Source organism: Carettochelys insculpta, chromosome 7 (genome assembly GCF_033958435.1).
Source record: "Carettochelys insculpta isolate YL-2023 chromosome 7, ASM3395843v1, whole genome shotgun sequence".
NCBI classification, from domain to species: domain Eukaryota; kingdom Metazoa; phylum Chordata; order Testudines; family Carettochelyidae; genus Carettochelys; species Carettochelys insculpta.
Genome location: NC_134143.1, coordinates 30,009,851 through 30,035,915, shown reverse-complemented (window position 1 = coordinate 30,035,915; position 26,065 = coordinate 30,009,851). Strand labels below are relative to the sequence as shown.

Below are 26,065 nucleotides of genomic sequence, written 5' to 3'. Positions count from 1 at the left end.
CAGGGGCAGAGAACTTTTTCTCGCCCAGGAGTGTTGGAAGCGTCCCTGGGGCTAGTGTCCCCGGCTGCATAGCTGTAAAACGCCGGTGGTAGTAGGTGCAGTTTGAGGGGACACGTGAGAGCAGGGTGAGGCCAGGCCTTGTGCTTCCGTCCCGTTCCTCAGGCGTGGGGCTGGCTCGCCCCAGGCCCCAGTCTCACGTTCAATCTCTGTCGAGCAGAGGCTGGTCTGTGTGACCGGGGCGTGGCTGCGCTCTGCCGCGTGCCCCGCAGCCCCAGCCGGGCGACTCCGCTCCAGGCGGGACAGAGAGGGGCAGGTCCTCCTGCCGCCGGGGGCGCAGTGCAGATTGTGACTGGGAGCGCAGGGGAAGGCGCTTGCGAAGGGCTGGAGCAGTGCACGGGAGGCCCGTCCGTCTGCCCGCGCCGCAGCGGCTGTTCTGCGGCCATGGGTGAGGGGCTGCTGGCAGGGGGCAGCAAGCCGAAGACGGTTCGGGTGCGGCGGCTGTCGGCTCCGGGTGGGGGCGGGAGGTAACGGTCTGAGGCGGCGCTTTCCAGCCTGAGGCGGCTGGGTGCGTGGCCTGGCCACCCTGGGGCAGAGCCTGGGGGTGGCTGTCGCTGTCGCAGGCGGGCGTGTGAGGGGGCTGTCTGCTCCCGGGGAGTACCAGCCTGCGAGAACAGGTCCGAGCAGCACCGGCCAGCGCGGTGACAAAGGAGCTGTTCTTCCTGCGCCGCAGCCGCATGTGAAGGATGCTGGTCGGCGTGTGGCAGGTTGAGCGGGCGCCAACCCCGCCGGCTGCTGCTGGGCCAGATGCGCCTGGCTGCGGGGCGGCGGCTGTCTGGCGCGGACCAGCGAGAGAGCCTTGCCCTGGTGAATGCACACGCGTGTGTGGCGGGGATGCTGGGTCTTGTTTGGGAGAAGAAAACAACCATGAATTGTTCGCAGTGTTTCTTTTGTGCCATCTTGAGTATGGCGCCACCCTTTGTACGGAGGCAGCCTGATAATCCCAGGTGGCAACAAAAAGATTAAGGGTTTGGAACTGCTGCCCTATGAGGAGAGATACCTGCCTCTGGAATTTCCACTATGTGCATCTGAAGAAGCTGGTCTTCGCCCACAAAATCTGTTAGTCTGTAAGGTGCCACAGGACTGCTTGTTGTTTTTAAAAAGATTAGGACTTTTCAACTTAGAAAAGAGGCGATAAAGGTGGGAGGTGATAAAGAGCTATATGATCATGACAGGCATGGAGAAAATAAATCTGGAAAACTTATGTACTTTTTCCTATAACACAAGAACTGGGGACCACCAAATGAAATTAATAGGTAACAGGGTTAAAACCAACAAAAAGATGTTTTTCGCACAAGGTACAGTCAATCTGTGGAACTCCTTGTGAGAGGATATTGTGAAGACCAGGAATTTAACAGGGTTTGAAAAAGAACTAGATAAATACATGGTGTGTAGGTCTATCAATGGTTGTTACTATGATGTATAGGAATGGTGCCCCTACCTGCTGTTTGTCAGAACTGGGAATGGGTGACAGGAGGTGCATCACATGGTTGTTCTGTTCATTCCTTCTGTGGCATCTGTCATTGGCCACTGTTGGGGGTCTTGATGCTAGGCTAGAGGGACCTTTGTCTGAGTCAGTATGGCCATTTTTGTGTTAAAGTGGATATGTGCAAGGTGCTGTCTTGATATCTAACAAAATGGCTTAACTGAAGAAAAGAAAAAAAAAAAGTCCAGAAATGGTTCAGTTGAATAGACCATTTTGGTTCAGTTCCAAAGTGCCTGGGAAGGATGTGTAAATTTACAAAACACAAGAGGTTTCCAGAAATGGTCCAGCTGGCCCCTCCAGCAGCGCTACCTGCTATCCTGGAACTTTGTGTCTGTCCTGAATCCCAGTGAACTCTGTGGGACCCACATTGTAGCTCATCATGTTGCAGGGTTAGGGCCCAAGCAAGGATTGGCAAACTGTCTGTTATGGCACTCGTAGAGCTGATCAGTCAAAACTGTATTAAGTTTCTGCTCTTTACAGTGAAACATCTTACCTGTGTTCTGTGAGAACTAAGTGGATGTGAGTTTGCTGTTATCAGAGGCACTTTTTCCTTGAATGAAACTTCTGATTGAGATACATAGTGTCTTCTATGGCTCCCAAGTTTCTAAATCATGACAACTTTGACAAATAATATATAATTTTTAGTAACTAATCATATATCCCTTAGTGGATACTATTTATATATGCAGTGTATTATATTAAAAACTCTGTCAATGGAATGTGATCTCTTAGGGCCAAATCTTGCTTGCTTAACTTCCACAAATGCATTGAAGTCAGTATAGGCAGTGTAGTTGCTAGTATGTCTGATGCAGGATATTCCAGAGACAAGATGGGTGAGGTAGTGATATCTCTTATTGGATCAACTTTTGTTAGTGAGAGAGACAAGATTTTGAGTCACACAGAGCTCCTCGCCAGGTTTAGGAGACATACTCTGAGTGGCATAGCTAAATGTCAGGTGGAATATAATGTTCAGCAGAAGAGGTTAGCATGTATTGTAAAGGACAACGAATGATAGACTGGTCTGTTAATACCTCTGCCCTCATAGGACTAAAAGAGAGAGTTAATGGGATGCAAGCAGCGTTTCCTCTAATTTTTTTCTTCTCTGTGTAGAATACATTTCATTTTGTGCACTGAGGCATGTACAGATGTGCACCACCAGTAGAAACAAATGCTGCTGACTGTGGGTGCCCTGCTAATGAGCTGAATGGCACCTGAATTTCTTCTGGAGCATTGCTAAAGCATTCAGCATACAGGGAACACTGGGTACAAGTAATAATCCGTAAATCCAGCTGTTTACTCGATGATTTTTAGGTTCTAGCAGAGTTATGAATAAAATTTGTAATCCATAAACAAGTTCTTTTCAGCCTGTCCCTTCAGAGGTGTTAAAAGCCTCTGTGTGTAGAGTCCTTTGATGTTGTGCTAATTATTACTTTCAACATTCTGAACATCACAGCAAGGTGTAACAGAGTATAGTACTTTCCCAGACCAAAAGAACTCTGTGTGTGGCTCAAAAGTTTGTCTCTTACTGGCCGTGTCAACGCTAGCCAAAAACTTCAAAATGACCATGCAAATGGCCCATCTGCTCCTGGGAATAAGAGGACTTCAAAGTAGGCGGGGTCCTTTTGAAAAGGAGCCCTGTCTGGAAGAGCCGTGCGTTGGCGAGCCGCGTCAATTTTGAAGTGCCGCGGCCGTCCACATGCTAATGAGGTGCTGAATATGTATTTCAGCCCTTCATTAGTAAACTGTGAAATGGCCATTTGCATGGCTTTCAAAGTTTTTGGCTAGTGTAGACGAAGCCACTGACAGAAGCTTGTCCAATAAAATGTTATCTTTTATCACCCACCTTGTTTCCATAGCTTCATATATAAACAGTGAGTCTCACTGACATTCTTGAGTAAATAGAGTGTACAGAATTTTGCTCTTTACAGGTCATTTTGTTCTGTATAGATGGAACCTACCAAAACTGATATAAGAGTAAAAAGCACTTGTAATATATTTGAAAATAAGGGCTTAAAATCATGAACCAGCCCCCAAAATACTCCAATATTGGGTTAAAATCATGAATTTTGAAGAATAGATTTAGAGTTATTTGCCTTTTTCAAACTTTTATCCTCATCCCTCCTTAAACAAGTACTTTACTTATGAGTACTCGCTTAAACGAGGGACATATATACTTAGTTCACTAGACAAGTGAACTCCTCCTGCTAATATAAGCCTGACCCCCTCCCCGCGGCTCCAACCTGCTGTAGTCTGACCCTTCACTGGCCCTGCGGCCCCAACCCACAGCAGCCTGACCCTTCCGAAGGCCCATGGCCCCAATCTGTAGCATCCTTAATCCTCTCGCTGGCCCCGCAGATCGGCCTGCGGCAGCTTGACCTCCTCCACCCGGCATTAAGCCCGTGGCCATAACCCGCAGCATCCTTAACACTGTCGCTGGCCCCGCAGACCAGCCCAACAGCAGCCTGACCCTCCCCGCCGGACCAGTGGTTTCAACCCACGGCAGCCTGACCCCCTCTTGCCAGTCCCATGGCAGCCAGAACCTCCCCCCCCCACTGAACCCGCAGCCCTGACCCTCAGCAGCCTGACCACCCCCGTCCGAGGCCCCAACCTGTGGCAGCCTTAACCCCCCCACCCCCCGCCGGCCCCATGACCCCAACCTGCAGAAACGTTAATCCCCCCGCCGACCCGGCACACTGGCCTGTGGCAGCCTAACCCCCCGCCACTGGCCCCCTGGCCCCACCCCATGGCATCCTTAACCCCCCCGCTGGTCCTGCAGACTGGCCCCGCAGCAGCCTGACCCCCCTCTTCGTCCCCGTGGCTTCAACCCATGGCAGCCTGACCCCGGCTCGCTGGCAGCCAGCTCCCCCTCACTGAAGCCACAGCCTCAACTCCCAGCAGCCTGACACTCCCCGCTGGCCCTGCAGCCCCAACCTGTGGCAGCCTTAACCCCCCTGCTGGCCCCACAGCCCCAACTCATGGTAGCCTTAACCCCCCCTGCCCTTCCCACAGCCCCAAACTGCAGCAGCCTGACCCCTCCCCCCACCAGCCCACACACCCAACCTAAATTCCTGCACCTGCTCCAAGGACCCAAACTGCCCCCAGGTTTTAACCCTCCTTCCCACTCATGGCCCCAAACTGCCCCCAGCCTTTAACCCCTCCCCTCCCCCCAAACCCAAGTTTCACTTACCTTTCAAAAGCAATGCTACATGCTTCCAGTCCTTTACTGAGTTAGGAGCACAAGGAACCAATCAGACTTTTACATGTATTTTAATGGTAATTTAGTGTCCCTCTGACGAGTTTTTGCCTACAAGCAGAAGCGAGGGATGAGTGTATTTATAACAGTTAGGGTTAGAAACTTACTCGGGAGTGGGAAGGGAAGAGGGAAAGCTGAGATTCTTATGTGAACTCTTTGATTCCAGCAATTGTAACTTCAGGAGCAGCAAATAGAATGAGATTTATGATATTATGGGAGTTGGCATTACTGGGTTAAGTATCATGACCACATAATAATTACATAACTCTCATAACACATTACCTTAATCATTTCCCATTTTATCAGATATGTATAATGTGCTCTGTTAAAGCACCCAGCTAGTTTTAGGCCCCAATTTAGATTGTTTTGGAAAGTTTTATGTATTATGGGTAGAAATTTTTTAAAAATTTTTAAAAAATACAGAAATGAAAACTTGGTTTTGTGTCCACTTTAAACTTCTCTATATAGAACTGTAAACTAGAACTGCAGTATTATGTTAATGGATGAGGAACTAGATCCCAATAATACAGGTGCTTGTACGTGTGCTTTACCATGTTCACAGAATGTAGTCAGAGGGCCTTTACAGTGTGTAAAGTTAAATGCAGGTTTAAGTCTTTAAGGAATGAGGGCCATAACAGAAGCTGTTTATATGTAAAAGAGGTAACTGATATCTGTTTCTATGCTGAATATAGAACTTGTATTCAAATAACATTCAATAACGTTATTGAATACAATAACGTATTCAAATAACATAACTATAATAATAAGACATTTCTTGTACTTGTGTGAAAGCAGCTTTGATATCATAGAGGAGTCTCTGAGCCCTGTAAACCAGCTGATTTTTTTCATTGTTTTTTCCATATTCACTGTCAGTGATGCTTTAATTTTGTCTTCCACGCCAGCCTAGGTTGGTTGCACTTCTAGACCTGACCAATACTTAGGCTGTGAAATAAAGTTGAATTTATTTAAATTGACTTTTTACTGCTAGATTTTATGACGTCGATGATTAGAGTCCACGTGTCCAGAAAGTCGACATAGTGTGTCTCCATTGCCTTTGCTAGGTTTGACTGTGTCAGTGCATTGGGGGTACCTATCCCATAGTGCCTGCAGCCCTGTTGCATTCTGGGTTTTTGTGCCAGTGTGTTATGGGAAAAAATGTGCTGCAAGTGCTTGTGGGTGTCTGATGTCATCATCCCAGAGTGCAATGTCTCTGTCCATGGCCACTGGAAAACAAACAGACCAAGGAATTTTGTGCCATTTTTCAAGCTATTTTCAAAAAGACTGCCCTTGGCGGCTGCTGCTGCTGCATGGCGCTAGCATGGATTCTGAACAGCTTAAATCCATTGCACAGTGTGTTATGGCCACTTCCCAAAGTCTCATGAGGTATTTTATTAGACAAGGCCAGTGGGAGGATGAGGTGGGTGCAGACATTTCAGATGACATTGAGGGACTGGAGACCAGGAATGCACAGCTGTTGGCTGCCCTGGATGCATTGCATGCAGTGAAGTGCCAGTTCTGGAGATGTGAAACCAGCACACACTGATGTGACCACATCGTTTTGGAGGTCTGGGATGACCATCAGGGGCTGCAGAACTTCCACATGCACAAGGCCATTTTCATGGAACTTTGTGATTTGTTGTCCCCCTCCCTGAAGTGCTGTGCTACCAAAATGAGACCTGCTTTGACAGTTCATGAGCAAGTGGCAACTTCTCTGTGGCAGTTTGCAATGCCTGACAGCAGTGGGGGCTGTGGTGATCCAGGTAGCCAAGGCAATCAATGCCCATCTGCTGCGAAAGACTGTGACTCTAGGAAATATGCAGGACATAGTGGATAGCTTTGCTGCCATAGGGTTTCCTAACTGCAGCGGGACGACAGATGGAACACACATCTCCATTCTGGCCGTGGACCACCTGGCCTCAGACTACATAAACTGCAAGGGATAATCCTCCATGGTGGTGCAGGCATTGGTGAATTGCAAAGGTCGTTTCACCAACATCTATATGGGATGGTCCAGAAAGGTGCACGACGTACACTTCTCTAGAAATTTAGGTCTATACAGTAAGCTCCAGGATGGGACTTTTGTCCCAGACCAGAAAATCAAGATTGGCAACATGGAAATACCATTGTGATACTGGGCAACCCTGCTTACAGTCTGCTCCCTTGGCTCATGAAGCCATATACAGGCACCACGGACCGCATTAAGGAGCAGTTCAGCTACAGGATAAGCAAGCGTAGAATGGCAGTGGAGTGTACCTATGGCTGTTAAAAAGCTAGATTCTGGTGCCTTTTGACCCATTTGGAACTTTGCGGAGCCAACATCCCTCCCGTGGTTTCAGTGTGCTGTATTCTCCATAACATTTGTGAATCAAAGGGGGAAAATTTCATGCCGGCCTGGATGCAGAGGTAGATGCCCTGGACAGTGCTTATGCACAGCCGTATGCAAGGACAATCAGCAGTCCACAGACAGAACTAACAAAAATCAGTGAGGCTTTGAAAAATAGCTTTATGAATGTGCAGTCTGCCACATAAATCTGCTGCATTTGACTATTGTGATACCACACCTACCCCCACAATGATGTGTGTTTGACCTTTATGAAAGCACTTCCAATAAACGACACTGTGGTTTTCACAACAGCGTTTTTTTGATTTAGGGAGGTGAAGGTTAAGGGGTGGGAAAACAAAAGGGAATCCTGCTGCTCTGTGGGAGAATGCGAGCCTTTTGCAGTCTGGAGAGATCCTGGGAGTAGACTGCAAAACTGTTATTGTCCCCCCTCCCCCATGCTCCGGGCCTCCAATGAGGGGAGGTCGGACAAAACTGAGGGGAGGTCAGGCATCAGGGCAAGGAGACCACATAATTGTGAATTCTGTGGGTCAAAATTTAGATACAATTTTTAAATGTGACACAATGCATTGACCCATACAATGAATGGGTTTCTGTTTGACAATCACTGCAACTTTTGTTTTCAAAGACCACTTTTGGCTTCTTAAGGATGACAGTGAATCAGCCTCTGCAGAGCAGAAGCCATAATTTCTCCAGACCACTTAATTGTGGACATGGTAACATCATGATGCTTAAGGGAAGTGGAGGGCGGGTGTGGTTTGAAACAAAGCCATGTAAAATGTAAAGTGCAGAAAAAAACTTACTCAGCGTCTTTTTCCTGTGCAGGGACAAACCATTTAAAGCAGGGAAAACCCATGCTGGACATGCCAGTGTCTGGAATCAGGGTCTGCACAGCCCAGCAGCCATGTGTCAAGGGGAGGGGTCAGGCCCCCCAGCTGCATGGGGGGCTGTGAGGGCAGGGTTGGGGCAGCCCTGTAAAATATAAAAATCCTTTGCAGCCATATGGTTGAGGATGGGGGAGCTGGGGATCCCACCAGAAGTGCCCACCAGCTGCATGGAGGGGTGAGACAGAGAGCCCGCCAGCCACGTGTTGTGGTAGGGCAGTCCTGGGAAATTTAAATGGCCGGGAAGCAGTGTGATAATGTTAAAAGGACAAACTTTAATAAAATTTCCCATGCTGCTTCTAGGCTGCAGAAGAGACATCAGCCTCCTAAGAATAACAGAGAGTAAAAGGAAAATTTGCTCATAATCTGTGGGCAGAGGGCTGGAAATGTTGCCAGAATGCTACATGTTGCCATGGTGCCACATTACTTAGTGGTGGCTTGGCATGGCAAGGTGTGCTACTGGGGAAGCTGGAATAAATTAGGCCTCCCCAAAAACCTCGTGCGAAAATAAAAGAAGACCTGGCTGAGACGTTTATGGAGAGCTCCAAAAAGGATAAGCACTCCATTCCCTCAAATATTAACAAGCTGTTCTAGAGGTATAGATCCACCTCACTTCACCCTCAACGTGCATGTAACAGTTTAAAAATATGCTCAACAGAAGTAAACTATACCCCAACCTAGCCACAACCACTTGTAGCAGTTGAAAAAATATACTCACCAGAAGAGCCCTCTCCAGCATTGATGGACTTGAGCATTTGGCATTGATGAGGGGACTTGCTCGAGGGTGAGGAGGTGCTCCTGGCTGGCAGTATCAGCTTTCTTGGCCATCTACTGACTTGTAGCGTCTTTCTCCTCATCGGTCTCCATCTCCTCCTCACCTTTGCTACTCTCACCAGAAAGCCAAACATTGTCTCCTGAGGAGTCCATACAATTCTTGGTGACCATGATTGGGTCCTTCTAAGAATCACATCAAGCTGCTTGTAAAAGCGGCATGTTTTGGGAGAGGTCCCAGATTGCTGTTTTTCTTCTTTCACTTTCTGATACTTCTGCCTGAGCTCCTTGATTTTGACCTGGCATTGCTGAGTGTACCTGATGTACCCTTTCTCCATCATGCCCTGGGAGATCTCCCCATAAATGTCTGCATTTCTTTTGCTGGCTTGCTGTTTGCTCAGCACGGATTCATCACCCCACATGGAAATGAGATCCTGGATCTCCTGATGGCTCCATTCTTGGGCTTCTAGGGCTCTTTTGCAACCCTGAGAACTCATGATGGCTAGATGTGATCGCTCCTGAGCTGCACTGTCCACGCTGGTCAGAAAGAAAATGAATTCAAATTCACGGGCTTCCTGTTATCTAATTCTTGGATACCTGGAGAGCAGCAGAGGTGAAAGTGGCCAGAACGGACACGTGGGGAATTGTGGGATACCTCTGGGATATCTTTGGAGGCCAATAAAATCAATTTAAAGTAATGCTGTTTCCATACTAGTATTAATTCGACCTTTTAAATTCCCACTTGGCGTTACTATGCCTGGGAGGGCAGTGCGAGAAAGTTGACCTTAGTGTCTCTTGAAATCAAAAGATGTTTGCAGTGAAGACAGTCACATTGTAAAATCGAGTTAAGTGCCTTAAAATTAACTTTTTACTCTAGTGTAGACAACATCTTAGATGAATTGAGACAATAGTGTGATTCAAATTTTGACATTTCACATAGCACACGGAAGAATGGAGGGCAATAGCAGCTACCTTTTTTGTGTTTACGTTTGCATAAAGATAAGATGTGTAAGTATGTTGATTTTAGAGTGCATCTTTTATTATAGTAATTTGGTTTTACAGCAGTTTATGCATTTTATTCCTTTGATTGAATCAATATTGAGATAAAATTTCTTTGAATAGGAAAACATATTGTGATTTTTTTGCTTTAATAATTGAAATATACTTTCATCCCATTGTTTTAGCTGTAAAAGACCCCACAGCTGTAGAAAGAGCAAATTTGCTGAACATGGCTAAACTGAGTATCAAAGGACTCATTGAATCAGCTTTGAGCTTTGGCCGTACTTTGGACTCTGACTATCCGCCTTTGCAACAGTTCTTTGTTGTTATGGAGCATTGCCTTAAACACGGTCTTAAAGGTGCAGTAATCATTTTATTCATTTATTTCCTGTTCCAAACCATTCTGATTTTTTTTCTAAATTGTGATTCATTATCCTCTTTGTAGAAGAGTTTTAAAATGATAAGCAATCCAAAAGTCTGAAGTATTGATAACCACAACAAACACTTTTTACACATACTTTTTTCTCCTTTGCAAGTCATTCCTTTGTGACAATATATGCTTTATCAGTTACTAGGCTCAAATATATGTTATTTGTGTTTTGATTTCATTTCTGTCTTACTGTTACATTGATATGTTTATGTTAAACCAGATCTGTTTTAAAAATAAAAACAGAGTTGCTACCTAATAAGATTCTATTTAGAAATTCCCAAACCCCTGTGATTTATTTTTAAATGTTAATTAAAACTTGTTATATACATATTTACATTCACTGGCGAGTAGTTTATGTAGATGGTTTCTAACCTGGATATGCTGTTTTTCACTCTTTTGGAGAGTTTACTAGGTAACTTAAAATGTCAACTAAATTATTATATTTTCTTTTTCTTAGTAAGAAAATCTTTTCTAAGTTACAATAAAACAATTTGGGGACCACTGGAACTTATAGAGAAATTATATCCAGAAGCTGAGGAAATAGCGGCTAGCGTCAGAGATTTACCTGGCCTCAAGTGAGTAGTGTTGGTAAAAGCAGAAGATTTGCTTCAATAAAGGTTTATCCTTTGCCCATTAGAGTCAATTGAAGGGCTTGGACTCTTAAAGAGCAAAATATATTATAGCAGAAGTAGTATTTGTATTTTTGAGAGAATTTCGGAGGACCAGCTTTCTCACATGGACGAAACTAAATTCTTTTTATTTTTAAAGACTCTTATTTTGTTGTTAATACCTCTATCTCTCAGTTGTACTAATTTTCCAAATATTGCCCAAAAATAGTATAACAAAGACTGTCTTGTAGTTTAATTATTGAACAACAATCTGCCTTCCTTTCCATTCTTCCCCTGGTCAGACATTAACTGAAATATTGCCTGTAGTTCCAACATCTCGGGGAACGTGAAGTATTTGATAAAAGCCAGTGTTGCTGGTATCCAATTGTTGGAGGGGAAAATAAGATGATGGGGCAGTTTTGTAAGTGGCTTATTCTTTTTGGTGTATTGGTGTCTTTTGGAATCTCAATTTGGACTTGTTTACAGCTGCCTTTATTTCGAGTACATGATGCACCCGAGGCATCAACTGGAGGATGCAGCTCTAATCCTCAGATTGTAGCAAACAGAAGTGGCACTAGACCATTTTAATTATTAAATTTAGTTTGCTTCATATGTTAGAAAATGTATAGCTTCAAACATTTTCCAAATAAGTTACATATTCACCCTGTTTGTTTTTTATTCAGTATTTGGAATATATGTTTATATTAATAAAACTGTCTTAAAAAGAGGTTAGGTCTAAAGATAGACCTGTACAAACTTTACAGGATTTAGTTTGTATGGGTCTCAAGAGGCAAACCTCCCTGCACAGTTTGGTACTGGATGACCATATGCTTCTTTCCCAAAAACACCTGACTGTGAGGATCTGAAAGCACAACCAAAAAATGAGGGGATGAGAGGTGTGACAATTGTACTGAGGGCCTAACGTTTGGGGCCTCCCCCAAACTTCTGTAAATAAGATGAAATTGAGGGGATGGCCCCCCCCCCCCCCCCCAGCAAACTTGATGTATCTGGGCTCCAGAGTTCTCTTGATGGGCATGTTTGCAAAATAGTTTCCAAATTCTTAATAAAAATAAATCTGCTGAAATTTCTCCTGTAAACATTTTTAAAATAACACTGTTAGGGGAATCATCCATTTTTTATCCTTGTGTTGGTATTAGTACCTTAACCAATACAAAAATAACATTTAAAATAAATTATATTTTACAATTTGTATTGTTTTATTTTGCACACTGTGATTTGTTTTTGGACAATTAAAATAGAGTAGTTTTTGCTTTCTGATTCTCAGGCAGCAGCATAGTATTGTAATGTCTGAGTTGCAAACTCTGATGGAAGATGTTGACATCCAAACAAAATTCTTTTCCTTCAAATATTTTCAAATATAAATACATAAAAAAATTTCTACTTAAAAGATAGATAAAATCAAGAACAAGTTTTGCTTAAAATTAGATTTTTATTTAAATTAAATATATTTTTCTATTGTTTAAAATCAAACTTGAAATTTTGATAGCCTATTTTAAAGCCTACAATTACCATAGTTTATGAAAATAGTTTTTAAAAAGCTGCATCACCAAGTCATTCTCAGGTTTTTATGAGTTAAAAATGAGTGGTGCATTTTTAAGTGTAAACGGAGTCAGGAGGAAAACATCTTAAATTTTTGACTGTATCACAGTGTTGTGTAAGTCATTAATTATCTGTATTATTTTCGGACTTTACAGTGAAGTGAATGCTATTTACACATTTGCAAATGTAAATATTTTTAGCTTCTGTTGTGCAGAAAAGCTTTTGTCTTAATTACTTGGCCAAAATTCAAATTGAGAAACAGACTGGGAGTTAAAAGTAGTAAAGATTGGCTTTTAATCCATGGAGGGAAGACAGGTTGGGAGAAGATGGTTCTGGTGGGTTCAGTCACAGAGATCCCCTAGACAGAGACTGCTACCCAATGTGGTGAGCACATCACTGAGCCTGCATACCTGCCCTCTGTGGTACCACGCCACACACAACCCTATCCAGCTGGGCCAGAATGTCTGGTTTCCCCCAGCGAAGGCACAGGGTTGGGATAACAGCCCCTCAGCAGAGTAACACAGACACTGATAACAGCTCTGGGAGGTCTCAGCTACGTGGACTTGACAGCACCGAGAAGCATAGCTTCAAATAGTACCAAATCCCCAAATAAATCCAGCTTACTCTGTATAAAAGTTTTGCACAGAGGAAGCTCATAGAGCTCACTCTCTTTGTCAATGAAAAAGAGATATGCAAAACTGTATTCCCCAGGTCACAATTATTTACACTGGGGCTGGCAATAAAAAAGATTGATTGTATTGAGTATGATTTAAGTGGTTGCAAATGGTGGCAGCCATATCCAAGTAATTGACAAAGTGAAAATAAACAAAACATGCCAGCTAAGCTCAATGCACTATGAGAAATTGTTACAAAACATAATTCTTCACCCTAGTCCTTATCTCAAGTAAAATTCTTCAAGCCAGAGCTGATCTTTTCCTAACTCTGGTCTAACGGCTTGTCCCCTCATTAGGGGTGTTTGTTTCTTGGTCTCTTCATGTGTTCTCTCGTGGATGGGAGCAGTTTGTGAATCCAACTGAAGAACATCGTTTGCTCTTCCCTTAAATGCAATTTCCCCAGGATGGAAATCCTTTGTTCCATTCTCTGCCCTTCCCTCTGGAAGAGTATAAAATTCAAGATGAATTCCAGCACCACATGGCATGATCATTTGCCTTTGTAAGACCAACCACAGTTTGGGCTTACTGGAAAAACAAAACTATTTATAGCGCAGTAACAGAGAGAAAGCTGTGCTAGTTTATATACGATCAAATCAAAAAAGCAGTAAAGTGGTCTTTAAACTGCTACTTTAGTGTCAGGGCGACAGATGGGCGCCTCTGTCCCCCTCACAAGAGAATCACCAACCACCACCACTCTACCTTTCCTCCTCACACTGGTGGCAGCTGACCTCCCAGCCTTGGGGGTAGGTGAGGTGTAACGGTGTCCTAGTACCACGGAAGGCCTCTTCTGTTGACAAAACTCTCTGTTATAGACCCAGCCAGATAGCATTATATACTCAGCAGATTACAAGCTTTTCAATGAGAGGTCACATGCCACATTTTGTGTAAAGCATATTTGTGTTATGCATATTCATATTCAAAACACATTCCCATTAAAAATATGAGGGCCTAGCATCACAAGGAAATCTAGTAATTATGAAAACTTAAAAAGACATGGCATGACCAGCTCTTAATGCCAGCTGGCAAGGTGGGTACAGGGATCTCCAGAATCTGGCCTGTACATTCCAGTCCAAGTGTATCATGAGGATTCAAATGAAAGCCCATGTCATTTTTTATCAGTATTGTAAAACATATCCCTGGATCTGATTTATACGTACTTATAATTGTAAATTATCGTTTTAAATTTTGTGTCTAGAAATTGGTCACTAGCAAAGGTGAAAAACAGTTTTTTTTTTCTTGAGACAAGGTATATATCTTCTTGAAGTGTGTACACTGGGACTGAATCTGGAGTTTTTTCATAGGCAGTGGAATTTGTGTCAGAAACCATATAACCCTATTCACAGTATACCCACCAGGTGCATAGCACTCCCCTACCATAAATGGGAGATCTGTGAATCTGTTCTGCATGAAATGTTCACCCTGTGGGGAACACTGGGAATCTCTGCCTCTCAAGAGCACAATCTCTGGTCTAGGGCAGCTGTGGTCCACAGCTTGAAGGTCAACATCCTGCTGTTACCCTGGATGGATGAAATGCATCCTCCCATCCAGTCTACTAGTACCAGAAATCTTGCAAGAAATTTATGACATGGCTTGAGTTAATGCTTCCTTTATTTAATAAATAAGTTAATTTGAAAATAAATATGTTTAGATAAACATTTTTGTTGTGTATTTGAGAACAATGAAGGCAGATTTATTTAATTAATAAAGTAGAAAATTCTTGTTTTGTACATTTTTAATTGAATTAAAATATCTAGTAAATAAGAAATGTAATTCACCATCTTCTAACATATAAATATAAATATGAAGAATGAGTAAATGTAAATCTAGTATATTCTGTTTCTTAGCTTAAAAAAGGACAAAATGGAATGTAAAGGCTGTATTTGATTGCTTATCAACATGTTTTAATGGTTATACAAACCAATAAGAATATTAGAATCTTTTTTAGAGAAATACATCATAAGTATCTTGACTGAGTATTGTTTAAAATACCTTATGAACCTCTGAACTTATGTCTTGACAAACTGATTCATGAAATCAATAAGACTAATTGATGTGCAACTTTATACTGACTATGTATATATTTTTTTCAGAACACCATTGGGTCGTGCCCGGGCATGGTTACGACTGGCATTAATGCAAAAAAAAATGGCTGATTATCTACGCTGCTTAATCATTCAAAGAGATCTCCTCAGGTTAGTGATTTTGTTGAATTTTGATCTTTAAAGTTTTTAACAAAATGTATTTAGGAAATCAAGCCTAGTGTTACATTTGGCACATATCATGGAAAGTAATTACATTACAGCTTCTTGTTTGTGACACTGCAGTTGAAATGTATATGCACTTCCATTATAAGCTTGTAGAAGATTCAGGATGTGAAGATATTGCATGGCTCTGCCTCCCTCTTTTTATTTTTATCCAATATTTATCCTTCCCTTAAATTTGTATGTATTAGAAAAGTAAGTCTTCTCTCCATATTCGTGGAAAAAGAATTGGTTATTCTGCATGAGAATGCTGCATTAAGACATCCCTGATCCTTATGGCTCCACGCTGTGTAAGTCTAGTACCCCTGGTCTCAGGCTGTTTAAACTCAGCCTGTAGATGCTGAGCCTCAACAGTTCAGCCCTGAGTGAAGCTTTCACCTTTTCCTTCACAAATAGTACAGAGAGTACAGCAGACAACTATAAGCATAGGAATGTTGTCATCGGCCAACTCCAGCTTTCCATACAGACATCGCCACTGGGCTTTTAAACAGCTGAAAGCACATTCAGCAGTTATTTGGCAGCTGTTTGTCCTGTTTTTGAGCCATCCCCAGCGTATGGCATCCCTGCAGTGATCTCCTGGTCCAGGAAGAAAGTTCCTGCTTTCAGCTTCCTCGTAGGCCAACGTTCTGAAAGATGCATTCCTGGATAATGATGAGGCTAGGTGATTTGGTGCCAGAACTGGAATATGCATGCTATCTATCGCCCCTCCACAGTTGGGGAAGCTCATCTGTACACAGCCATGAACAATTTCATTCACATTGCCCAGAGTCACCGTCTTTTGGAGCAGGGCGTGGTTGATATCCTTGTACACTTCCATCAACACAAGTCCAATGGTCAACTTTCCCACTCCAAATTGATTAGTAACCAATCAGTAGCTAGCTGGAGTAGCCAGCATCTACACTGCAATCGCCACTTGCTTCTCCACCACAGGGCATCTCTCATTCCTGTGTCTGCACTGTTGGGGGAGGGGAGAAAGCTCAACACACAGGCCCATGAAAGTGGGTTTCCTTGTATGAAAGTTCTGCAGCTACTGCTCATCATCACAGACTTGCATGTTGATGTTATCCTACCACTTGGTGCTTGTCCAGAGCCTATACGTGGCATTTCACTGTATTCAACGCCTCTTTGAATACCTCAAGACATCTTGTATCATAACTGCCGTTAGTGACAAGATCAGTGTTGGCTTCCTCATCATCACTTTGTAGTTTAAGGAATAATTTGATGGCCATTTGTGATGGTTTCGTGAGACCCATCAGCCTTTTCTTCACTGGTTTGGAATCCATTCCCACAGACCAAGGAGGCAGAGCATGCAGCACTAAAGTTATTGAAAGATGGCACCAAATGCAGACAGAAGCATCACAGTGCGTTTGGACAGGATCCTGGATGCCCTAGGATTCCTCCTCTGCCTTCTCACAAGCCTCAGGGTCAGAAGAGGAGAGCTGCCCAGAGTGCACCACGCTGAATGTCACTACAGGTGCTGCAGATGTGGTCACTGTGCTGGCAGCTGATAGTGTGAACACACAACAACAATTTCCCTGCAGGGCTCTGTGAGCAGGCCTGCTGACCGGGAGCAAAGGGGGGCAATTGCCCCTGGGCCCTTTTAAAGTGCCATAGCAGTGGAGCTGTGGCTGTGCACGCCTGCGAGGGAGTTTGGGGTGGCTGGCACTGCAATCCAAGCAGCGCTGCGGGCTGACTTGCCTTGGCTCCAACCCTCCCCTTCTGTGGGTGCAGAGCCAGACCCTCTCCCACTTTGCCATGGGGTCCACAGTGACTGTTGGCATGGCTATCTGCGAGCAGTTCTGTAACTGCCAGTATTTTATATCTGTCAGTTGAGACATACCCAGGGCCTGGGCCCACTGTCACTTATGCACACCGCTGTTTGTTTGTTGCTCTGACCTGAACCAGGGCATGGACCTAGTGAGGCCTGAGCACAGTCTTGAGCCCCAGGACTAAACCTTGCTTGCAAGGACAGTCCCGATTCTGAGGACTAAGACTTTCTGGTTGACACCTATCCAGAAACTTAGTTCTGAAAACATGCACTGGAATTTTATTTCAATGGATACCAGAAAAACCCTTTCTTAAAATTTTTTAAAAGATTTTTCTTATCTGGTATATTTTAAGGGAGGTTAATCTTGAAGTGTTCTGTACATCTCAGTATTTAGTTTAAGAAGCCAAAACAGCTAAAGAATTTGAAATATGCCCCTACTTAAATATTAATTCTCCGATCTTCAAAACACATATATGTAAACTTCATACATGTATGTAGTCCTGCTGAATCAATGAGACCAGTTGTACATGATCTACTACTAGATACAAGATCTGTGTAATAAAGTATATGTGATTTGACTCTTAACTATTGCTTTCAGTTTGTGTTCGTTATGGTCTGTCATATTTTTCTATTAAGAGGATAGAATTTCTGTTTCATATATCTCAAAACTTTGTTAAAAAATTTGGAGGAGGGAGAGGTAAGATTTTGACACTGTGTCTGTTGGACATATAATTTTGTTAGTGTACATACATTTCTTTAAAGACTGCTACAGCTTTAAGAAATTTCTCCTTTCCTTTTCCTCCTCTCCACAGACTCTAGCCTGATTTCATAATCCTTTGGCAAGATTTCCTTCAGCACTTTTACAAATCTGGCACTGTTTTCCATAAATATCACTTTTATCCTGAACTTTCTAGTGTTCCTACTTTCCTCTCAGTTAATAAAACGTCAGTGGTGAAGTCACAGGATGTATAGATCTGATTAATCTTTAAGAACACCAGAGTAAGGCTAAAATTAAAAAAATACAGCTCACATTAAAACTCCATTTGCCAGTGACTTGTTCAATTTCAATATGCTAAAATGTCACAGGAAAGAATTATGCTAATATAACATATCTTATTATTTTACAGCGAATTTTATGAATATCATGCACTGATGATGGAAGAAGAAGGAGCAGTTATTGTTGGGTTGTTGGTTGGGTTAAATGTGATAGATGCTAATCTGTGTGTAAAGGGTGAAGATTTGGATTCACAAGTAAGTGAATTTTAAATGTCTTATAACCATTCAGTATTTTGCTAGGAACTTTTAAAGAAAATGGCCAGTGCTTTTATAGAAGAAGATGCATAGCAGCTTATAAAAATACATTTCAACATGTTCATCCTCAACACATTTTCTTTACAAAATTTATTTGAACTTAAAAGGTATTATTGATAAATAGAAGATTTATCTATCGTTTCTTGGGTCCTTGGATCAATTTTTTTTTCTTCATTTAAATCATTGCTCTGGGGTGGGGCTGGAGAAGAGGGGTCAGTATGAAGGCTGCCCAGGGAGAGAGCACTGCAAGCGTGGACTTTCTTCCCAGGCCTGGAGATCACTGCAGGACCTAGCCCTCTCTCACCACAGCAGCTTGGGGCCGGGTCAGAAGTGCCTCTCCATGCCTGCTGCAGCTCCAGAGGACACATCCAGGGGAGGGATGATGCCCCCAGCCAGCCCCTTTTACCTGCCTGGTAATTGTGTCTCTTTTCTGTATGGTTTTTTGAAAAGCAGTGCCATTCCAGGAACATCTCATTTTCCCAGCACAACCAAACTTCTGTGTTGCTTTAAGTTACGGTGAGCGGAAGCTGTATATTAAATTTGGTGGTCCTTGCTCTTACTGTTTAAGAGGAGTTCTTGAACAAACAGATGGACAGATAGACAAGCTCTCTCAAATATATAGTAGATTATAGAATTCCAAATGTCCATAGTTAAGGAGAATTGCTTCTTATTAAGTATCGGTTAACTATTGAAACGTAGGAGTAAGTTGTCTACAGTTGTTCTTGTTTATTTGTCCTATTATATTGCTTGCTTTGTGCTATGTACTTATTGGAAGACATAGTTTGTGCCTTGAAAGATTATAGTCTAAGATGACAAGCAACATACAACTGCAATTAAAGAAATGCATGTATGTGGTATATATTTTTTAAAAAATTTCATAAAATCAGCTATCCCCAAATATCACTCTACCCAGTATTGATTAGTTTGCTAATTTGTTCTAGGAGACAGGGTAGAAACGAGTCTTGAAGAAGGATTTAAAGGAGAGGTAGCAGCCTTACAGATGATTTTGATGGGCATTCTGTGGGTAAGAGTCAATGTAGGAGAAGTGGACGAATGAGGCATCATTGACAGTGAGGAAAGCTGGAGGTGATGCTGCAGGAAACAAGACAGAATAAACAAACATTGGCAAAAGCATTGAAAAATTAATATAAGAAATTTGAACTTTTTGTTTAGTGCCCTGCCAACTTGTAGATATCTGCTTTATATCTGTGGACCATTTTTCTAGATCATGGGTCAGTTGCAGATACAGATTTGGTCTATTGATATGTTGGAAAAGAAATAGCTAGAAGGGAGAAGACTTAATATGGTCAGAACAAGAGGCAAGGGAAGATGCATCCATTTTTGGTATAGACTGGAACGGGGTGCTACGGTTGTCAGGCCATTGGGAAAGTGGCTGGAATTATGAAAAATGAGAGGGTGATGAAAGCTGTAGTCGTGTATACAAAACCTGGATGTGGAGAGGAGTAGGGAGGATGGTGATAGTGAAAAATGAGAGGGACATGGCAGATGGTTGAAAAATATAGAATTCCATTTTGAGCAAACAATGTTTAAGCTGATAGCAAAACATCTGGGGAGCGAGTCTGAGACATGAGCCTTGATCATGGGAGACAAATCTAGAATGGAAAAATACGTCAGTCAAGAGTGTAAAGGTTGAAACCATCTGAGACAAAAGCATGTGTGGTGAGTGCAAAGGAGCGTGTTTGTAGATAGGGAAAGGGGAGATGTCAAAAGAAACAGTGAAGGAGCAATTAAAGGAATGTTGGGAGCAGTAGGAGAAAACAGTGTTGTGAAAGCCAAAGGAGGGCAAGATTTCAAGAAGTTGTTCATTCCCACTAGTTTCAAAAGTAATAGAGAGATTGTGGAGGATGAAGGTGGCCTAGGAGTCCTGACATACAGCTTTGAAGAAGCTATAGAGATGTCAGTGAAGTGAAGAGGGTAGAAGTCTTGTTGGAGGGAATGAAGGTTTAGAATGGAGTTTTGGTATTTGCACTGGTTTCTTCAGATTCTTTCAAATAGTTAAAAAAATCTTGCAGTTAGTTTTAGGTGTTGGTTCCTTATCTAAACAAATGTGTATTCCCTAACTTTGCAGCCTCTCTTCTCTGCCTCCCAGTGTTGGAAGTGATCTCTGTACCTCCCCCAACCTCTTCCTCTGTACCTCCTCACCCTCCAGCCTCTGTCTTCCTCTTGTTGCAAGAGAGTATAACAAGAATTACTTGTTTTGAAACCTGCATCAAATGCCACAACTTTTTCCTGGTTATAGATACGATGATACCTCTCTGTACTGCTAGGGACAAGTCAACATCCCTTGCAAATGCAGAATCTGTAGGTTGTAATCCTTGACTAATTAATCCCATTGGCGTTCTGACTCCAAAGATTCCTCCAAGAGGATTACAGGAAAGTGGGATCATCCTCCGAGTGGGGCAACCCCCCAGTATGTTGGTCTGAAGGAGGTGGTCACTTTTCTACAGTTCTGGGTGGTTTCAAAACCTCAACCCACCTTCTAATTCCAAAAGGCTCTGGAGAACAAAGCCAGGACAGGTGGGAAAGGGAGACGTACATGCTTGCATAGGGAGAATAGAGAAGGTTCTCCATCAAATCTCTTTATGTGGAGGTAAATGTCCATTTCTCTATCAAGAAATTGGAGGCTTTGTTCTGCAGTATTGGGACCATTTGGAACCTGGACGGATCAGGCTAGGATGACTTTGAAAGACAAGACCGCAGGCACCCCACTAGTATCAATACTGGTACATGGGCACTGAAATCCTGCTTGTCAGTATCCTAGGATCTGGTGTTCTCTGTCTCAGCAACTCAGGTTATAGTAACAACTCTGTCAAGTCTGTTTAATTTCTCAGTTCTGTGTAATCTCTTGGTGGGCCCAGGACTGGTGTCACTGTGGCTTTCCATTGTGGTTATGGGAGTCAATGTGCATGGAAAGTCATGCTGTTTGGTGAGACATACTGTGGAACCAAAGAAAGCGGAGAACAAATATGTTGTGCAAGAAGTGTCAAAAATTTATTCACTTAGCATGAATAAGATTGCTGTGTATTTTAATAGACGTCTAAAATAAGTTAGAAATATATTTTCCTATTACTCCTTGGATGAATCCACTTAAATATAATATTCATGTTCCTCCAAGAACTGAAAAGGATTCATTGTATGTTTTCATTTTGCTCCTAAAGTTATATGGTTCTCAACAGATTGTGAGTAAGCGGAAAAGGACCTGGGGATTGCAGTGGATGAGAGGCTGTTTATGAGTCAACAGTGTGCCCTTGTAGCCAAAAAGGCTCATGGCATAGTGGGTTGCATTAGGAGGAACATTTCCAGCAGATCTAGATAAGGTATTATTTCCCTCTATTCGGCAGTGCTGAGACCAGACTACATCTAGAATATTGTGTCCAGTTCTGGGCCCTCCCCCATGGAGAACGGATGTGGATGAGTTGGTGAGGGCACAGCAGAGTGCAACCAAAATGATTCGGGGGCTGGAGCACAAGACCTATGAGGAGAGGCTGAGGGATTTGGACTTATTTAGTTACAGAAGAGAAGACTGAGGGGCAATTTGATAGCAGCCTTCAACTTCCCGTAGGGGGCTCTATAGAAGATGGAGAGAGGCTGTTCTCAGTAGTGACGGATGGCAGAACAAGGAGCAGTGGTCTCAAGTTACAGAGCACGTGGTGTAGGTTGGATATTAGGAAAAACCTTTCACCAGGAGAGTGGTGAAGCACTGGAATGCATTATCTAGAGAGGTGGTAGAATCTCTATCCCAAGAGGTTATTAAGTTCCAGCTTGACAAAGTTCTGGCTGGGATGATTTAGTTAGGTTTGATCCTGCTTTGGGCAAGGATGTAGACTTGATGACCTCCTGAGGTCTCTTCCAGCCTTATGAGTGTATGATTCAAAATGTATTAAAGCAGAAAATTAAAGACTTATTTCTTCAAATAATTTCTTGAAGCTTGCATGCTTCAAGAAAATATGTCAAGGCTGGCTCATTCTTAGAGAAGTTAGACTGACCAAGCTTTGGTAGTTAAAGATAAACAAAGGCTTGAATAGCAACATGATTTATTCCAACTTTTTTCATTCTAGGTTGGTGTGATTGATTTTTCTATGTTTTTAAAGAACGAAGATGAAATTGAGAGCAAGGAAAGGTATGTTTTTTCAAAACACCTTGGATTTTGCATAAGAAGTTAAATGCTTTCTTGAACATTTTTAATATTTACCATATTCATTTCATTATAGATTTCTAAAATTCACTAAGCAAGTTTGTACATAATAATTTTGTGGCCAGTCCACTAACCCATGTTGTTTCAACCAATTAGTTGATATTAAAAATGAGCTATTTTCTTTCTTTACACTGGCTCATGGATTTTAAATATAAAGTTACATTTATTTGTAATAATGGAGAATCAGTTCGTGTCACATTACTACTGTCATTCCTACTACATGATATGATTGTAGAGAGTGTTGATTTTGGCACTTCCATGTATTTTCATGAAATTTTTAATATGTGTATTTTCATATGTTTACAGATCTATATTTTTTAATGTATAGATAAATGTGCTTGCTAAAAATTAATTACTTTATAATCTTTAGAAATGGCCAGATTGCTGCAATTTTGGATCAAAAGAATTATGTTGAGGAACTGAACAGACAATTAAAGTAAGTATTTATTGGGGCATTGTTATGCTTAAAAATACTGCACGGGATCTTTTCAGGGGGAAAAGGTAAAACAACCCACTTATTGGTAATAAACATATAGCAATCAAAGCTTATGATATGTATATGATTTCTTATACTCACTCACACACAAGCAGACTCTGTCTTGTGTTTGTTACCAATAGTTGCTCCCCACACTGCACTGGCCAAGTGAGCTAGACGAGGGAGGGGTGGAACCAACCTTCTGCCGATCTGGATTGATGCTCCAATGCTGACAAGACAGGACTTAGGGTCCTGCTGCAAGGTGTGTTAGATTTATAGTGTCCTCCTTCTCATGCAGGTTGACACCGGTTAGCCATCACATGCATATGCAGTTAGACATCTGTGGCGCCTTCTTCTGGGGGGTGTCTCATTCACCTTCAAGGAGGACGGTGCTTCCAAAAGCAGGCAGTTGCTGGTGACTCCGGAGGAGTCCATATGTCCAGTCTTCTTTCAGTGAGCCCACTTGACAGGTCCCATTGTTCTTTTCATTGGTCTTGGATCTAGCTTTCATCCCTTCTCCAGCCCGGCGAGTACCTGGAGGTGCTTGTCTTCCATGCCTTATCCATTCACACTTCATTCACTCAAGAGGGCAATCAGTTAAGCCAACAAACAAACAAAAGAGGGGGTACATAGACATTTTCTTTACCTTACTCATGTCTAGAAACTATTTTATAAGATACAAAGTTTCTATGTTCTATATGAAAAGAAACAAAATCTCTATATAAAAGGACTTAATATAATGATATGTAAAAGGACATGATTCAATATTAAAAACTCCAGTGAGAAAGTGGTTAACACAGAGATGTATCTGCAGTATGTATATTAGTCCAGACTTTCTTCAGGTTAAAACACACCTTTTTCTCTCTGCTCCGGAATCCTGAGTTTGGCAAGAGAAAAGTTCATGGTAAAAGATTAAAAACCCCTACATGTTTAGTCTGAGGAAGGAGAGGAATTCCCAAACCTATATTCTGTCTTGGGGAGATTGAAGGAGAGAGCTCAGCTGTCAGTTTGTTGATAGAATGGGTAAGCTTGTCTTCTTTTGAGTGCTTGCTCATATCTGTTTGAGGTAGGTGTGTGTGCGTGACTTTGAGAAAGTTTTACCTCAGCTCCTACCCATCAGGTCAGCTGTGGAGTGCCCTAGAGTGGTGCCAGTGCAGAGTTCTGTGTATGATTCTGCTGACCTGACCGCCCTTCAGTTTCTTCTTACCACTCCTTATTATCACTGTTCTGCATTTTCATTACCATGACCTTTCTCCTCATTCATGGCAAGTTTCCAGATGGGATGAAAATAGTCTATAGAACAAATGGGAAGCTTTTCAATCTCAGGAGACTGAAGCCTAAAAGCAAGACCTCCTTGATTAAGGAGCTCCAATATGTGGATGATAATATGATTGCTGCTCTTTCTCCTGGTGCTCTTCAGACCATATTAGTAGACCTCTACCATGACATCACCTCTGCCTTTTAGCCCTTTAAGCTTACCTAGAGCTTCTCGATAAGTCTTTCTCCTATGTTCATATGAATCTCCATGCAAATGTACACATTTTTAATGCATAAGGCAACATCTCCTCCCTTTTTTCCCCGCCTGTCCTTTCTGACGAAAATATACCCTTCCATAACAATATTAAAATTATGTGTATTATCCCACCAAGTCTCTGTGATACCAACTGTGTCATACTTGTGTTTGTTTACTAGCATTTCAAAATTTTCCTGTTATTACCCACGCTTCTTGCATTTGTATACAGACAGCTTAGATACTGATTTGATTTTATCCTCCAGATCTGCCTTGTCCCTCCTTTATCTCTGCTATTATAGCCCATGCTCCCTCCAATTTTTGACTTTTCTCTAAGGTGTCAGTGGTTTTCACTTACATGTGGGCTTTGGTCACCTGTCCCCATCTAACCTAGTTTAAAGCCCTGCTCCCTAGGCTAGCCAGTCTGTATCCAAATACTCTTATCCTTCCTAGATAGGTGAACCCCCATCTCTGCTTAGCAGTCTTTCTTGGAACAGCAGCTTGGAACAGCAGCTTGTGGTCAATGAAGCCAAAGCCAAAGCCCTGCTGGTGACACCATCTCTACATCCAGGCATTATAATTTGGTTGTGGCTGTAGTGTTGAGGACCCTGACCAAAATTATATATACTGGAGATCTAGAAAGACAGTGTTCTGGAAAGAAGAATTTACCAGCAAGTTCCCAGTGTAAGTGGTACTTAGGACTGAGCTGATAGCTTTTTCTAATGCACTTAAAATTGGTATGTGAACAGATCTTGATTTGCAGGCTGTGAATATGCCACTGGTCCTTAGGAATAACAGATGGAATATAATTAGTGAATGGAGATTGTGGTAAAACAGGGAGAGCATTGTCCTGAGGAACTAATTCCTGTATGATAATGGAATTCAGGTACAGCAGAGGCTAATTATAGAATATGATGGAGGTAATACTTTTGATAAGTGAAAATGGGATTAAGGGTCATTTCTGCTGATTACAGCTTTATATATTACCATACGAAATCAAAGATGGGGGAAATATTTTCATATGTTTTTTTATAAACTTTTGCAACAAAAACATATAAAATATATAATCAAAACCTACTTTTATTAAATCTTTACTTTGAAGTGCAGAGTCTGTTGGTTCGTAAGATGAGTTTGTGTTCTAATTTTGAGAAGTACCATTTTTCCATTGCCAAAATCCTCCATCAGAGTGCTGATATGTAATATTTAGGATTTTCCTTGTCCAGCTATGCCGGAATGATGGGAGACCCAGAATTTGGGTTTAATTGGGCCATAGCTTTATTTTTTAAAGGTCTGGGACCACCAGTAGATAAAATTGTGCATTGTAGGTAATTGCATGATCATTTCCTTGTACTCGGGGCTACTGTCATCCATCCCTTTTTTGCCATCCTGCTTCTGGGATCCCACCACTGTCCCTCTAAATGAATGTTAAGGGGGCTATGAAGAAGGTTGAATTTGATTATC

At 42.3% G+C, this 26,065-nt stretch overlaps 1 protein-coding gene across 6 annotated transcripts in view; it reads left to right on the top strand.

The window, feature by feature from the left end:
- Window positions 1-26,065, top strand: part of RUFY2 (RUN and FYVE domain containing 2) — a 71,941-nt gene that overhangs the window by 2,136 nt on the left and 43,740 nt on the right. For 5 of the 6 annotated variants that reach the window (XR_012646287.1, XR_012646286.1, XM_075000221.1 and 2 more), the window contains exons 2-7: window positions 9,977-10,150; window positions 10,679-10,796; window positions 15,154-15,255; window positions 18,220-18,343; window positions 22,483-22,544; window positions 22,990-23,055. Coding sequence is in view for 4 of the 6 variants with exons in the window: in XM_075000221.1 (XP_074856322.1) it covers window positions 9,977-10,150; window positions 10,679-10,796; window positions 15,154-15,255; window positions 18,220-18,343; window positions 22,483-22,544; window positions 22,990-23,055 (646 nt within the window). In the remaining 2 variants the exon portion in view is untranslated. Of the gene's footprint in view, window positions 1-364; window positions 446-9,976; window positions 10,151-10,678; window positions 10,797-15,153; window positions 15,256-18,219; window positions 18,344-22,482; window positions 22,545-22,989; window positions 23,056-26,065 lie in introns of those variants that run through there. The other variant, XM_075000220.1, reaches the window with a different exon arrangement.